General features: G+C 43.2%; 1 protein-coding gene across 4 annotated transcripts in view; it reads left to right on the forward strand.

Annotated features, from left to right (window-relative positions):
* foxp2 (forkhead box P2) overlaps positions 1-16,017 on the forward strand; it is a 104,224-nt gene that overhangs the window by 53,024 nt on the left and 35,183 nt on the right. For all 4 annotated transcript variants that reach the window (XM_046072070.1, XM_046072069.1, XM_046072068.1 and 1 more), the window contains 3 exons: positions 2,768-2,857; positions 12,298-12,435; positions 14,057-14,146. In XM_046072070.1, the coding sequence (XP_045928026.1) occupies positions 2,768-2,857; positions 12,298-12,435; positions 14,057-14,146 (318 nt within the window). The remainder of the gene's footprint in view (positions 1-2,767; positions 2,858-12,297; positions 12,436-14,056; positions 14,147-16,017) is intronic.

Below are 16,017 nucleotides of genomic sequence, written 5' to 3' on the forward strand. Positions count from 1 at the left end.
CTCTCGCTCGCTCTCGCTCTCGCTCTCTCATTCTGAAGAATGTGTCACATTGTACTGTTTATACAATGTGTGCATTAATAGACTGGGGATGTCATTTTTTCTTGCATAGCAACCCAGGTTAAATAGACGGTGCGCCTGCACTCGTCTGTGTTTTTGTCCGCTCCAGCAGCTCTTCAGCAAACTTTTGATGACTTTCCTTGGCATTTTGTGCTTTTTGTGCTTTGAGATGAGCTTCAGCTTGCCATCTCTGTGGAGTGGGAAGTGGGTGGCACAAATTGGTGCTTTTTACTGTAATGGCTGAATACTCAGAGCCAGTGAAAGAGAGGGGACAGGACTTTTTTTTTTTTCTCCCTCCCTTACCTTCCACACTGTCACAGACTCTCCGAAAAATGGCTAACCCCACTTTCACGGAAGAGGTGACAGACAGTTTCAGGCATGACAAACCACTCTGGAAAAGTTTGGCCGGTGTTGATAAGGTCTGTGTTATGTTTGGAGAAGTACTCTTTATGCAGTCTGAGCAGACTTCTTTTCTAATAAGCCCTGTGTAGCTGATCTCTCTGCTTCACCCCTGTGCATCACCTCTCATACCTGCACCTCCCTCGATATTTACCTGGCATGGATATTGGAAGTGCAGTTTAAAAACATCTCTTTCTTTGTACTCTTGACAGTGTGTAATATATCGAATGGCTCTCTTGACTTTGGATATATCACAGTGAGTCATTATTGATTCACACATGGATAAACATTTCCTCCTGACAACTACCTTGGTTGCACTCATCTAGCAGCCTTCCCTCTAACCACAGTGTGCAGGACTCAATAAACCTTATAATTACTTTGATTCACCAATCATGGTGAGATTAATGAGACCCTGTGTTTTAATTAGCAAAGTGATTGGCTGCATTCAAGGAATTTGTTTTGTGTTTTTTGCCTTCAGTAAAAGGAAGCGAAAGTCAAGCAATGTTTGATTTTCCCATCCATTTTGAAAAAGACCCCAAAAAACGCTAAGCTTTTTGCATCTGTGCGCACACACACACACACACACACACACACACACACACACACACACACACACACACACACACACACACACACACACACACACACACACACACCACACACCGGTGGCGACTAGGCTCCTCTTACCAAGGAGACGGATCAATGCAGTTAGGACCCAGTGCCAGTGTAATGTGTTTGTTTACTTTAGTTCAGAAAGCCTGGCTCCTCCTGAGCACCCAGACAGACAGACCCCCCCACCACACCACCTCTTCAAGCAACCCACCACCACCACCCAGCTCTGTCTTTTCATAATTGATCAGGGGGTGGCTGCGTTCCCTGAGGGGTTAAGACATGGCAACTTTTTTTTCCCCTCCCTCTGATTTTTTTATTTTTTTTTTCTACTGCCTCTCTCTCCCATCTTCTCCTCTTGTTTGCTCAGGATCTCAATGTACTAGTTCAAACATTGTTCCCACCAGCTGGCAGAGCAGCGCCATATGCACGCCCTGTCAAGGCAGCTGTTGTCATGGATACTGGCAAGCGCCAGAAAATAAAATGAGCACCCCTGGTTCCTGAGGAAGTGTCACTCTCCATCTGAGTTTTTTCGTGCTTCTCCTCCTACTCGTCCTCTTCTTTTTTCATCAAAAAAAAAAGAAACACCTGTGAAGTTGTTGTGTTGTGTGTGTGTGTGTGTGTGTGTGCATACATGTTTTTTTTTGTTGTTTTTTTTTCCTCTCCCACTTGATGCTCTTGGGCCTGAAGAATACAAGGTATACGGTTGTGTGGAGCAGCAGCAGTAGTAGCAGCTGTGCACAATGTTCTTTTCTGCCAGACTCTTTCATCCATCTGCTCTTGAAGAATTGGAGTGAAGCTGCTAGCCCAGCTGCCACCATACCTGTGAAGTTGGAGCTCGCTCGTCACACACATTCAGTACACAAAGCCAGGCGGGTGGGGGGATCTGTAATCCCATCAAACCCTAGAGAAGTAAATTACGCCACATCCCAGCCTCTCTGATTGCTATCATATCTGTGTCTGGCAAGCACATCAAAGGATGTTGATGACAAATTTTACAACTTACTAATATGATTTTATTTTTATTTTTTTTATGCCATGTGTAAACAGCTGTGAACTAATTTCATCAGGCAGGGAAAGGTCTCTGTATCTATCCGTCTGTCTTTCTATCTATCTTTCACACATCCTCTGCTCATAAGCACTCGTAATGCGTAGTGTAAAACCTGGGCTGCTAGTTAATTCGCTATAAATGTAATCTGATGTTGATTTTGTCAACTTTAATTACAGCTCCCAGGGACACTTCACATGCTGCTGCCTCTACTTCAAATTGATATTATGAATATGCAAATGTGGCGGTAATTTGCAGAGAGAAGTGGGTATTTCAGTTGAGCACACACTAGACAGGTCAATTCTACTGACGCTCTACCTTTTTTATTTTTTATTTTTTCAGCCCTCCACCCTCTTCTTCAGGGGTGCTCTAGACAAACTGTATTTATCCTTGATCACAGCTCTGTGAATTGTTACTAAAACGCATCTCCAGCGTAGTGTTAACCATGTCAGAATGTGTTGCGGAAAATACCAGGTGATATTTGACAGGGTTTTCAGTCAGAGATGACTGTTTTGTCCCTGAAAATCTGAATTATACCCGCTGTCAGCTTCAAGAAATTGAATAGATTATTTTCACTGTTTTTCCTCCCTCTCCCCCATCTTTCTTTCTCTCCTTTTTCTCACTATCTTTTGTCTTGTGCTCCTTTCTTCCCAGGCCCTACAAGCAGCGAGGCAATTACTCTTGCAGCAGCCAGGCAGTGGCCTGAAATCTCCAAAGAGCCAGGACAAGCAGCGTCCACTGCAGGTAAAGCAGCTCCCCCGTCTAATCTCTTAAGTCCATCCATAATACATGCTCCTCCGAAAAGAAGATTTCATCTGTTCCACAAGTGTGTTTGATTTTCCACCGCAATCCTCGGACCTGCCATTGGAATCCTAAAGCTGGGCGAGCCAGTCCCCAGGAGGCTAAGTGTCAACATAGACACAAGAAAAACACAACAGAGACAGATTTCAGAGAGAAAAGTTTTATCCGTAGGCCAACTGTCTATTTTCAAGAATACATTTTATTTGTCAGTGAGGCTTTTAAAACCATTCGATGCATATTGTCCAATAACAGTTGTATGCTTTTCTTCTACACTACATCCATAGTGTAGTTGACACCAGAAGATCCAGAGGTTAGTTATTATTTGAAAGACATGTCAGACTAACTAGTGGCATACAAAGACAGCTAATTTTAACTGCCTGTCATTTCCACCCTTCAACGCTAATTTGCCTTATTGATTCGTAGAGCTGTCTATTTCTGTTGTCAGTGATTTAGAAAAGGTCGCCCTTGTACACATTCGCACACAGACACACACACATACATTTTGCACACTGACACCAAACTCAAACACATATCTACACATTAACACATTGCCTGCAATCCTCTGTCTTCCTGGTGTTAAGATTTTTCTCACACTAGTGAGTCTTTTCATTCTGCTCATTTAAGTCAACAAGACAGTTAGTTGGTTTTCCTGCCTGAAATTATGTAAGGCCCCTTGACATCTGCTCCATGTTTTTTTTATTATTAGTATTTTTTTTTTTTTTAAATTTAATTTATTTTTAGCCGTTTGAAATTGAAGTGTGGGAGTTTGTGCCCTCCACTCGGCTAATAAGTACTATCAAGGAGCTGTGGTTTACCTCATTAGGGGCTCTGTGCATTTCATTAATGTCAGGGAAATTGGCGTTAACCTCACCCGTTGATATTTTCACAGAGTCTAACAATGGCGACACCTTCAATTGGAGTCACACCCCTGTGTACCTAATTACGTACTGGCGAAGAGATAAGGTTGGCGAAGGCTCAGTCATGCTTTTGCATTTAAATAATTCACCTCAACCTCATCAAGAGCGTTAATATTATCAGTATATTCACACACAATGGCATCAGAATTATAAACATATTTTTAAAGTTTTTTTTTATTTATTTGCGTGTATAAGGGGGAAAAGAATTGTTGATTAAACAAAAGCTTCGTGTAGCTTATTGTTGAGTTCCATTGTGCTTCTTCTATTTGAGGTGCTGTATGTCGAAGTGAATAGATTCAAACAAATGGGATCCCGATCTCCAAATGTCTGCATAGTCACCAAGTACAATACAGACATGGCAGGAAGAATAATATTGAATGAGAGCAGTGTGGGTGCATGATAACTGTCCGCCCATGTCCAAACCCCTGCCTCTAATAACACCAGCAGATGGTAAATATTGAATATTTACATTTGCTTACTCCATTCTTGCCTCACCTTGGCGATACGAATCAATATGAATCGGAGGGCCTGCCGATCAGGCCTGTCCTCAGCTCCCAACTAATCCATCTGTTGATCCAGCCTTTATTAACATCCTCACCTCTTTGTTCCCAAAAAAAGTCTCCAAGCAGATCGTCATGGGAGAGGCGCCGCCGACTCTCCCAATGATACACACTAGCACAAACAGGGCTCAGTGGCTCATCCTGGTTCAAGATCATTTTTACAGTGGGGATATACAGCTGTGTGCCCTTGAATCCACTCATTTCAAATGACATTTTAGCTGTAATACTCCATTGTGCAAATATCAGAATAAAGCAGTAGGAATTCTTACTTGATTAAAAAGATTGTTTTTCTATTCTTATTGTTCCGCTTGTCAGAACCAGATGTTTAAAGAATCCTTGGCTTGAGGGATGTTACCCAATATAACTGCATTATTTACCTGGATTATGAGGCCACAATGGATGCTACAGTGCAGTATTTTATGAGCTTCACAGCTTGGTAACAGTCAATGGCAATCAGGCTGCATGTTTTCCACCGTTGGAATCACGCGGATTGATTTCCTTGTATGATTAGCACAGTAGAAAGCGGGGGAAGGATTAATATTACCATGACATCCTGCTTATGGTAGAGATACTGATAAATCCTCTGCCAGTCTGTTTTCCTCTTGTTCTCCCATCTTTGGTATTTAAGAGCGGGAAATGATCCATAGATCATGGCATGTAAATTATTTAGTACACAAGCATCTAAGTGCCTCAGCTTGCAGTTTTAATTACGCGTATTAGCGGCTAAAGGCTCTCGCCTGACTAATTCTATCCGCTCGCTCATCGCTGCTTCTCAGGAGTTGATGATGCGGAGGCAGGCAGCTCTAGATTTCACATGCACGCATAGACACATGTATTAAAAAAAAAGAAGGAAAAACAGTCACAAACACACATATAAACACACACACAAGCTGCTTCTCTACATTTGCGTAATGTGACAGGTCTATTATTACACAGTAAGCCCACGGGAGCACTCAGTAAACACCTATTTCTCCCTGTAAATCCCCCTGCCTCTGCCATGCTGCTTACACGGCTCTCCCAAGGCACACAACACCCTCTCGTCTCTGCTCTATTCTCCTCTGCTCCTCTCTCCTCTTCTCTGTGGCAATATACCTCCTGTGAAAGGCATTTATACACTGACATTTGGAATACAAATAAAGAAACGCGGACAAGGAGAGGCGGGGAGGATTACAGTGGCCTATGAATCTGACAGTTGTTTCGCTCCTTCACACACGTACATAATGCATCTACAGACAGCCTGCATCCTCACACAAACACAAGCACCATGACAGTTACTTAAAGTTTTTACATTGCCAGAAGTAACTTTGTGCAAGTCTTGTTTGTTAGTGGCTCTATTGATCATTATTGATAAAGAACAGGGCAGAGCTGCCATTAAAGCAGCTTAACACTAGGTGTGTGAGCAGGTTTTGTGCTCTATGTTGGGAGGAACGGCTCAAGAAATCCCTTGAAATAAACTGTAACACCATCTTAACACATCTCCTAACATGTCACCCTGAGGCTCCCATTGGGGCACGTATAAAACAGCTGCAATGACCCCCCTAACTCTGTCTCATGAGTGTGTCAGATGGGGGCTTGCAGTGTGAAAGTAGCCTCTGACCCCTCCTCCTCCAAGGTAACGTCCAATTCTTAAACATGCAAAACCTGAGCGCCTACCCCAAGCAAGTGTTGCAACTGCTGCTATGCCCCTTTCACACTATCAAGCTGTGAAGACTAACAACCTCCATCCCATCTGTGCGATGCTCCGCTCTAAGTATGAATGAAGATATTTATGTTTTATGCTTGGTTTACGGATCGTGTGAGATGTTGGTTTATCCTGTTTTCTGTAAATTCTACACCTTCCAGTCCAGGCCGGTCAGATTGGTTATGGGCACTGGGCCATCCTAGGAAGTGTCACACTTTTAAAGGTCAGCTCCACGTGTTTCACCACTGAGCCAATATCATCTCGATAGCAGCATTCATCTACTTATTGGCTTTCATCCGGAACACACACAGATTCAGGGAAAAGGGATGAGACGCGAGGCTTGAGTATAGGTTAGCTGACTCTAGCGTGTGTGGCTAAAGGATGGTAGTTAACATTTACATTTATGAATATATCTTTCCACTGCATCCCCTCTGGTTGGATCTCAAAATAGAGAAAAATTATCACTGCGAAAGGGGGGAAAAAAGAGAGGGGGAAAATATTATGTTATTCATGAGGAAAACTTCTGTTGACTCTGAGAGAGAAAGAGAAAAAAAAAAACGTCAGCACATTTTAAGTCAAACACCCTTGGTTACCGCTTTTGTAACCAGAAAACAAGATTCCCCCCGCTCCCCATCTCCCTCCCAACCTCCCTTTTTTTCCCCCCTGCATTTACAACACCTACAGGACAAGATTGCTAAATTGCGAGGACAGAGCAGGTTCATCATTGTGATGCAAAAGAAGCTGAAATGCAACCCCAAGGCTAGGTAGCTGAGTTTGGGGGATCAAGAGAAAGTGAGAGGGAGGGAAGGATAAAAAAAAAAAGTAGCTCAGACCTTTGATGTAGCAGCAACAAATTTACCTTGTGACAGAAGATACATGGGTGCAATAAACGAGTTATACCAGCCCTTACACATGCAATCAGATGATTCTGGCCAGGGTGTTAATTGGATCCTAACCGGCAGATCTGATACGCCTGGGCCCCGGTGGTGAGGGGGAAAGCCTTTCCAAGTGATGAACTATAATTCACTGAGCTGCTTGAAGCACTTGTAATTTACTGTGTGTCACTGATGAAGAGGCTGATCCAGTGGAGGCCATATTACCTGCAACATCAGAAGGAAGTGCCCCCCCCCCATCCCCCCCTTCACTCTCACTTGTGCTCCCTCTCACTTTCTTTCTATTTCCGCGCTCTCCTCTCTCCGCACTTTCTTTTTTAATTCTCTCCCTCTCCCCTATCTGTCACTCCCATTTACTCTTGAAATATGTACACCTGCAGGGAGGCATCCGTCGGGAGTGGATTGCGCCAGTTTAATGATAAAGGTGTGACAATTTGTACTGATAATGACACAAACAATGTGCACATGCTATGTGACGCAGCTACAGTGGTGCACACTACATTCGAGAGGCTTAATCAATGGCTATCTGCATGTAGAGATAAATCAATATGGAAATTGTGCTAAGCCCATCTCAATCTCGTCAGGCTTTTTATTAGAGGCTTTTACATGATGGGTCTTTATGTTGTGATAAATTGCACTTCCCATGCACTGCTGCCAAACTGCTATGGAAATTGATTCAGGAAAACATTTGGTAATCCACTTAGCTTCAGTCCTGACAATCTGGAGTATTGATCTCCCTAAGCTGAAAACACGACACACGTCTGAGCAAGTGTGGCACACATACATTCGTGTGTGATTTTACATAGTAAACGCATATGTACTTCTTGCACACCACACACTTGAACTTAACAGTGAGGCACCCACCAGACCAGCCTTGGTGGTCCTCGAATTGGAGAGTCCCAGCTATCAATAATCGGGTGGCCATATTTGGCAGTAATTGGCCAGTAAATGAGCAATGTCAGCTGAAAGGGAGTTGTGAGGTCAGAAGTCCACAAGCAATGAGGGGGGTCTGACTTTGGGCCCTGCGCCCCCTGGGATGCTCAGGAAATTGAGATGAAATAGGGGAGGTGGCGATGACAGGTTTCTCCTTTTTTTTTCTTTTTTTTCTCAATTTCTTTCTCTCTCCTTCTGTGTTTAAAACGAAGCTAGTGGCTTAATTAGCAGTGACTCTCCCTGCCAAGGATCCACAGTAATTACTGACCAGGACCCTTCCATTTCTCATTGCATTTATCTTAACAGTGTCTGTAGCGCAGCTCAGTCCCCTGTCCGGTGCTACAGCAACAACCTCTGTCGTTGATAACCGCCCCATGTTCGTTGCCTCCGCAGCGTATATGGCCGACATGCTTATTACTGCTAAGTGAATTGTATGAAGGATATTGAATAAAAGGAATTTCTCTCTGCTGGACTTTTATTTGTTTAAGTTTGAACTCTGATACACCACTTATCTCCCGTGTTGGGTAATTTCGGTTTACTCATAAAAACTTGCCATAAAAAAGCGCCACAGAGTGTAGTGGGTGGAATTGCTGGAAGTGCCATTGGTTCAGATAGTTCGAGGCAGAGAGCTGTGTTAGCCAGACAGTGAGCAGCATACAGTGGAGATGTGGTGTTTTGCGTTTAATATCAGAATGCCCAGTCAAATCGAACCTTACGAGAGACTTGGGTGCCAGCTTTGCCTGGAAGAGAGCTCTGTGTGGAAGAGCTTGACCTTTTGCAAGGCACTGGAAAGGCTGGTTACAGGCTGCGGGTGTGACAAGAGTGGCGTAATGATCTGCTTGTTCTGGTGAGGGCCCCACCAGTGTTTTCACATCAGGAGCCAATTTAAAGGTTCTTTGTTTTGCTCTCCAGCTTTGAGGCCAAACCACATTGCTTCAAAGTTCACATCAATACAGCTCATCGTTCTCTTTAAGACAAGGGACATAAACAAATAGAGGTTCAAATGGTGAACACAGTTAAAAACAAGCATGTTTCTTACAAATGTCTACAAAGCAGGGGTTACATTCAAATGACTTGTTCAAAAGTAATTTGCAAACAGCTCTTCCATCCAAATTTGCACTATTAAAAACAGGAGAATAACCTTTTCTGTTATTAAAGTCCCCAGTGGCCACATCAGCTGCAGTTAATTTCAAACAATTTAATAAATCCTATTAAATATTTTTTATGCACCAGTGTGAGAAATATATCCTTTTGGATTACAGAGAAACAGTGGCACAGCCCAATGTAATATCATGGCTCCTCTTCTATGAAAGAGTATTCACGGTGTGTGGATGTTTACGCCACTGCCAGCGTCTCGTAAATGCTCATTAATTTTATCCCTTCGTGGCAAAATCATTTCTAGGAGAGGCAATTCAGCCTCCTGTTCCTTTCAATTCACCGCTCACGTCAATCAAGCCCTCGTGCAGTATCCTGCAAAATGGAGGTGTTATATTCCTGCAATTATCATGTCATATACTCGAAAATGTAAATGAACGTGTGTGTAAAATTAAATTTATGGGTTGTCAGTGAAGAATAAGAACCAGGAGAGCAATTACTTATCTGCTTTCATCTTGGAGCCTCTGATACGTCAAGCAGAAAAGCATGCAGTTAAATGCTGGAATTAGCATTGTGCTGCACTTCACAATGGACGTGGGCCAGTGCCTTTTCTCCCCTCTCTTTCTTCCTCCTGCCTTTTCTCCCTTTTCCATGGCCTCTTTTTGTTTGGGGTAGTGGTGAAATGAAGATGACTGTCAACCATTACATCTTACAGCCATTACAGCTAATGAAAGTGGAAAAGAAACTTCTCAATTTTAGAAGACTGTAGTTTGCTGTTTTGATTTCCTGCTGTTCTTTGTTGAAGTCTTGTTTTTCATTGTTTTCAATCCTGCATTATTCATTTAAAGGTATCTGGCTATGAATGCTTATGTTTCACCACAGAGAGGAAACAGTTTGAAGTACAATGTAGAACTTATGTTTAATTCCACTTTATATATGCGTGCACACACATTTGTGATAAATCCTACATTTCTAAGCCTGCATCCCTTTTGTGAACCAAAACATCTTTTGAGCCAGCATCCAATTAATAGTCTTAATGAGTGCATCACTCATGTTGTTTCTCAGCTGCACTCGTCCCATTGTCATGGCATCTAACACAAAACCAGGAGTGACTGTGGGGGTAATTACTTACCTAGCAAATGTACATTTAAGGGTTAATAACATTGAAGGTGTATGCAGAGCATTTGCATAATTACACACGGACTGTTTAATTTGCAACTTTTGACGGCTTTTGTTCAGCACCTCGTTTATTGTGAATGCATTTTCTTTTCGCACTCTTGCATAGAGGCGTCCAGAGAAGAAAAGAGATGTACCACAACATCCTCCTCCTCCTCCACCTCTTCCACCTTAGATGGAGTCCCTTCTCTCTAAGACCCTAATGAACAATGGAGGCAGGATTTGTTTGAATATGAATATGAATGTGCAGCGGGGCCGGCTGGAAGTTGACCTTCAGCTGTGATTTTCAGTTCATCAGGATTAGTCAAGGCGGGCGATCAGGAGCCACTAATGCATAATGACTTCTAAAATGAAAAATGTGTAGTGACCATGCAAATGTCTCGGCTAATCAAAGAGGGGGGAAAACCTGGGGTGGGGGGTGGGCATCGAGGAGGGGAGAGCTAAACAAGGACGTGTCAAGGCCTGACAGAGAGAGAGGAAGCGAGAGAAGGAGGGAGGGGAGAGAGACATGCATGGAAAGTAATCAAGGCAGCTTGATTAGCTGGCGATGAGGACAGGGATGTCTTATTGGCCCCTTGACACACCATATAGGCTAGCTACTGTCATGGTAGCTCTATGCCAAACACTGTCACAATTAGCGTCCGTGAAAGTGTTGCTACATATTGATATTTTAATCGCGTTATAGTAGCATAAAGCATGTCTGTCAAGAATCTTTGTTGACATGATGCAGCATCCAGCCCTGAAAATGTTACATTAGTACATTGTCGTGCTAGAAACATTCAACTATTTTGTGCCTAAGCTGATTACATTACATTTTAAAGGTCATAGGGGATGAAGAGGTGATTTGAGTCACTTCAATCAGTCAAGTGAAGTGTGTGTGTGTGTGTGTGTGTGTGTGTGTGTGTGTGTGTGTGTGTGTGTGTGTGTGTGTGTGTGTGAGTAAGTCAGTCAAGGAGAATCACTGAACCATTGTGTTGTTGCAGTGTGTTGAAAACGAACACTACTGAAAAGTAAACAAAATCTAACTCGGTGTTATCTTTTCTCTACAAGTTGTTAAATTTTTCAGCAGCCACAAGGAGCTGGAACTCCATAATACGGCTGTTAGCCCACACTCCCCCGTTAGTATGTGTTCACACAATCAAAGACCGAAATGAAACAAATCCCTTCTCTATTGATCTGCTGCCTCAGAAGCCGCTTGTGCGTGCTGCTGTCTTGGAGGAAATTGGCGGAAATACAGGATATATATCTGTTTTGTTTTGGTTCTTTTACTGCAGTGTGACAGCTCGTATTTTAATGATTATCACCCAAAAATGACATACATTTTACAAAATGGCACGTCGGCAGAGAGCAAGAAACAATTGCTTTAGCCTGCTTTTGTGAGAATGTAAAACTTTAAAAACTTGTTCACTGCCAAAAGCATCCGGTAAAAAACTTCCTTCTACAACAGAAGTTTTCTTTTTTTTTTTCCCCCATGTTTCCCTCCCTTCCAATATAAATTAAAAAAACGCTTAGAATGAACCTACATCCTCCCAACCATGACCCACCACATCATGTTGATGTGTCCACTTCATCAGTATAGCTTTCATCAACTTTGGAGCTGTGCATTTTCACGCTGTTTCACAATAGCAGCACTGATAGGCATGCTAAAGTGGGGGAGTTCAAGGGTCCTGCTAATTAAGGTCTACGTCTATTTTAATCCCTTACTTTTCCCAGCGGGGTGGAGGCAGAGCAAAATAAGATGAGCAACACAAAGGCACAGCACCCATCTGTCCTTCAGCATCTCCTCTAGGCTGCCACGCGTCACGGCCATGGGAGGCCTGCTCTCCCTACCTCTCAGTCACCAATTACCACACTCCCAGTAGATCCATGCCAGTAGGCCTGACGCACGTCTCTAATGATCTATTTTTCCAACTTTCTCTCAACTTTTACTCATCCTTCCATCCATTTCAATCCTATGCCATCATTGTTTATCCTTGTGCCCTCCCCTTTCTCAATTTCCTCACTCACTTTACATCTTAACCTCTCCTTTGCACACAATCACGTTAATGCCTTCTGCCTGTTTCTTACTTTCTCTCTTTTTTTTCTGTCTTCTCATTCTACCCTTTCCTCTTTCATCCTTCCTGTCCAGGTTCCAGTGTCAGTGGCCATGATGAGTCCCCAGGTGATCACGCCCCAACAGATGCAGCAGATCCTCCAGCAGCAGGTTCTTTCCCCCCAGCAGCTCCAGGCCCTGCTCCAGCAGCAGCAGGCAGTAATGCTGCAGCAGGTACACATGCTCACAGTTCAGTGCATGCACCCCTTAGACAAACATTTAGACATAACAAACACTCTGGCACACGCAGACGCACGCACACCTAAATGCAAGCCGTGCCCCATCAGCAGAAGGCTGATAAAAACACAAACGTATAGTTATCTAGATGTGCGAACAGACACCTAGAAGTGTACATGATGGTGGCACACATACACTGACCTGGAGAGTCACATACTCACAGTACAACTACAAACTTTATTACTTGACTAAATCTTTATTTAAAAATTACTGTCTGGTGTGCAAACATTTACAAAAACGCATGCATACCCACAAACAACCCTGAGTCACTCCTGTGCTCGGGTGTATTGCAGCCACCAGTCTCTAATGCCAACTCACCACAGTCCTGTGTCCTTGACACGCTTACCAAGAGGAATCTGAAATTGACGCACTTGTTCTTGTCACCTCTAATTAACCATATCTAGTGTGTCACTGGTTCAATTCCCTGACAAGCATCCATCAGGGACCGAGAGAGTAGGGCACAGTTGGGCTGAACACCAGAAGCTGAATGATAGGTGATGGATGATGTAATATTTAGAATCAGCTTGAGAAAGCGCACTTGGTGCAGTCTTGTGTCAGAGCTGAACTGCATTTCTCATTCATAGATTTGATTAAGGGAAAGAGAATTGTTTAATTAAGAATGTCAGTCATTCTGATTATTCCTCTTCATTAAGATCGCTCAGACTCTGGTTTCAGTACAATGGCGTGCTTTGCACTACCTTTCTCACAGCAACTAAAGGAACTTAAACTTTATACTTTTTATACATTTTTAGTTTACATATGTTTTGTACAGTACTATAAGGATTACATGGTCAGTCTTAACATCGCAATGTTTATCATCTTAAATGGAATCTAGGCATCTGTAGATCAACAGCAATCACAGGGTCGAAAGCTGTCCTCGATCTGCATAGAGCAGGTGATCTGTTGTTGATTTATGTTGATTAACTGACAGCACAAGTTACAAAACATGTTGCAGTTGGTCCAAGGACTACCATTCATTTTTAATATTAGTGTCTGTGAAATCATGGATATTTTCTATGGCAGTTAGCAGAGAAGTGGACCGCGCATTCCATTGGCCTGCTTTATGGACTTCCTTTCCAGGCCGAAAAGCCATCTGAAGATTACATGAAATAAAACTAAAATCATCATCTAAATAGCTGTCACAGTGTGTGTTAAAGGAATCAGTACAGTGTAGAAAACCAGTTCCTGAGAGGCTGTATTCTGTTTATTTCAGCCACTCCAAAGGAAGCCAGTGAACTCTGGCTTCCAAATGCATAGTTAATATGAGGAATTGTTGCCCCCTACAGAACTGTGGGACTATTAAAAGTCCATATGGAGAGCACTGTGAAAGACAGCTAGGATAGAAATGCCAAAAGCAGAATAAACTTTTATTTTGTTTCTGCATAGCCAACATGTGAAGTACAGCTGCAGCTGAAGAAGTGCAGACTAGCCTGCTTCATAGCCTATGACTAATACAGCCCTATTTAGGGTTATATGAGACAATGTAGAAATGTGCACGTATACAAACATGTATTTACTCACTCTTATCCTCTGCCTGTGTGTGTGTTTGTGTGTAAAGCAACATCTGCAGGAGTTCTATAAGAAACAGCAGGAGCAGCTTCATCTGCAGCTTCTTCAGCAGCAACACCCTGGCAAGCAGGTTAAAGAGGTAGGTTCACCACATGCGCACACTCACACTTATAAATACCTATGATTATTCTACGTAGACAAATACTAAAAAGACTCTTAGATAAGTAGAAAGAAGGAAACATCTGATTGTAAATCCATCCTCATTTTTTCACTTGAGATGACAGACACACACATCACCGCCAGCTACACTTTTGCGACTGTTCCTGCAGTACAGAGAGGCACTGACTCCATAAATAAACTGTTTCAAGTGATGTTCACAACACTATGCACATACATACTCACACACACACTCACTGATTTATAGAAAGGAGATCAGAGGCAAAGGGTCCTGGGTCCAACTCATTAAGGAACTGTTTTTGTGAGTGTACAAACGCGCATCGCCACTAAAGTTACAGTGTACGACGCTCATAAATCACAGTGACAGGCAGCCGGTCGACAGACATGGCTCTGTCTCGTTCTCTTTGGCTATCAGAGAAGAGGAGATGAGCATGACAGCCTTAGAAACATACACGTAGCTGTGTTGGTGTGTCACACGGCGCAGAACCCTGAGAGGCAGTCCAGGACCACATCCAGGCAATACTGTACGTGTGGAGGCAGTTAAATTGATCAGGGGAAAAAAAAGGTATCACATAAACGCACGCACACACACACACACTCAAGTCATTTTTTTTGTTTCCCTGTGTTGCACCTCTCAGTGCCTCCTCAAGCAGCCCATTATGCTGCCCCTACAGGAAGCCGCAACTGACCTCCCGGCGGCTTTGTTTCTGTTTGGATTTGTGAATAGAGTTTTTCAGGGGCCCCACCATCAAATATGGAATAGAAATTGCTCCCTTATTTCTCTTGAGGCAGGGTGGGGGGGTGGAGGGACAAACCGCTTCCTTCCATCACTCCATTATGCAGCCTGTTTTCCAGTGAGCGCATCACAAGTTTTACCCACCCCCCACCCCCACCATGCCATTCCAGGTCCACCATGGTACAAAAATACAGAAACACATGACATGCTGTATGCACACAAACGTAAATGGAGAGTAGAGGAGAACAAAAGCCAAACAAACAACAGAATCACAGTTAAAACATTGCCTATATGCATCTCCTCTTTTGACATTACAGGCTAGAAAGACTGAATATATTCCATCAAATCTAATAGTGTGCACTTACAGCCAGTTGTTACCTCAGTTTCTACCGTGTTTCATAATTTAATAAGAGCATTTATGATATTCCAGTGTTTTACATCTCAGATTCAAGGCTTTTGTCTCTCTCCCTAAAATTCCCTCCCTCTCTGATTAGTTTTGCTGCGGTGACTAAGTTTGATGTTTTTCATTTTGTTGTTGTTTTTGTTGTTGTTGTTTTGGAAGGGTTTACGCAATCGCCTGTCTGGCCCAGCGATAAACAACTCTGTGAGGCAGCGAGATGGTGGAAGGTGGGGGGGTGGGGTGGGGTGACTTGTGCGTGCGTGTGTGTGTGTGTGTGTGTTTGCACTTGTGTCTATGCATTCACACGCACGTGATGCTGTAAATCTCTTATTGTGCAAGCTCCCTCTGGCCACATAAGCAGTAACAGACCATCAGTGAAGGCGAGACAATTAACTATCAGGGGTGGTGGAAGGGGTAGTGGGATGGGGGATTATAACAGAGGCTTAGTATCATACACAATCACAAGCCACATACACGGACAGGCTTGAGAGCTGGTATATCAGCACAGCTTTGTGTCTGTTTGTGTGTGTGTGTGTGTGTGTGTGTGTGTGTGTGTGTGTGTGTGCGCTCACCGACATGAACACACACACACACATACACACACACACACACACACAAAGACAGGAGAAGACTACGGCACTGTGGTACAGCCCAAAAAAACGGGAGCGAAGACTAAGTGAGCACAGACAGAGAGGGA

Source organism: Micropterus dolomieu, linkage group LG16 (genome assembly GCF_021292245.1).
Source record: "Micropterus dolomieu isolate WLL.071019.BEF.003 ecotype Adirondacks linkage group LG16, ASM2129224v1, whole genome shotgun sequence".
Taxonomy (NCBI): domain Eukaryota; kingdom Metazoa; phylum Chordata; class Actinopteri; order Centrarchiformes; family Centrarchidae; genus Micropterus; species Micropterus dolomieu.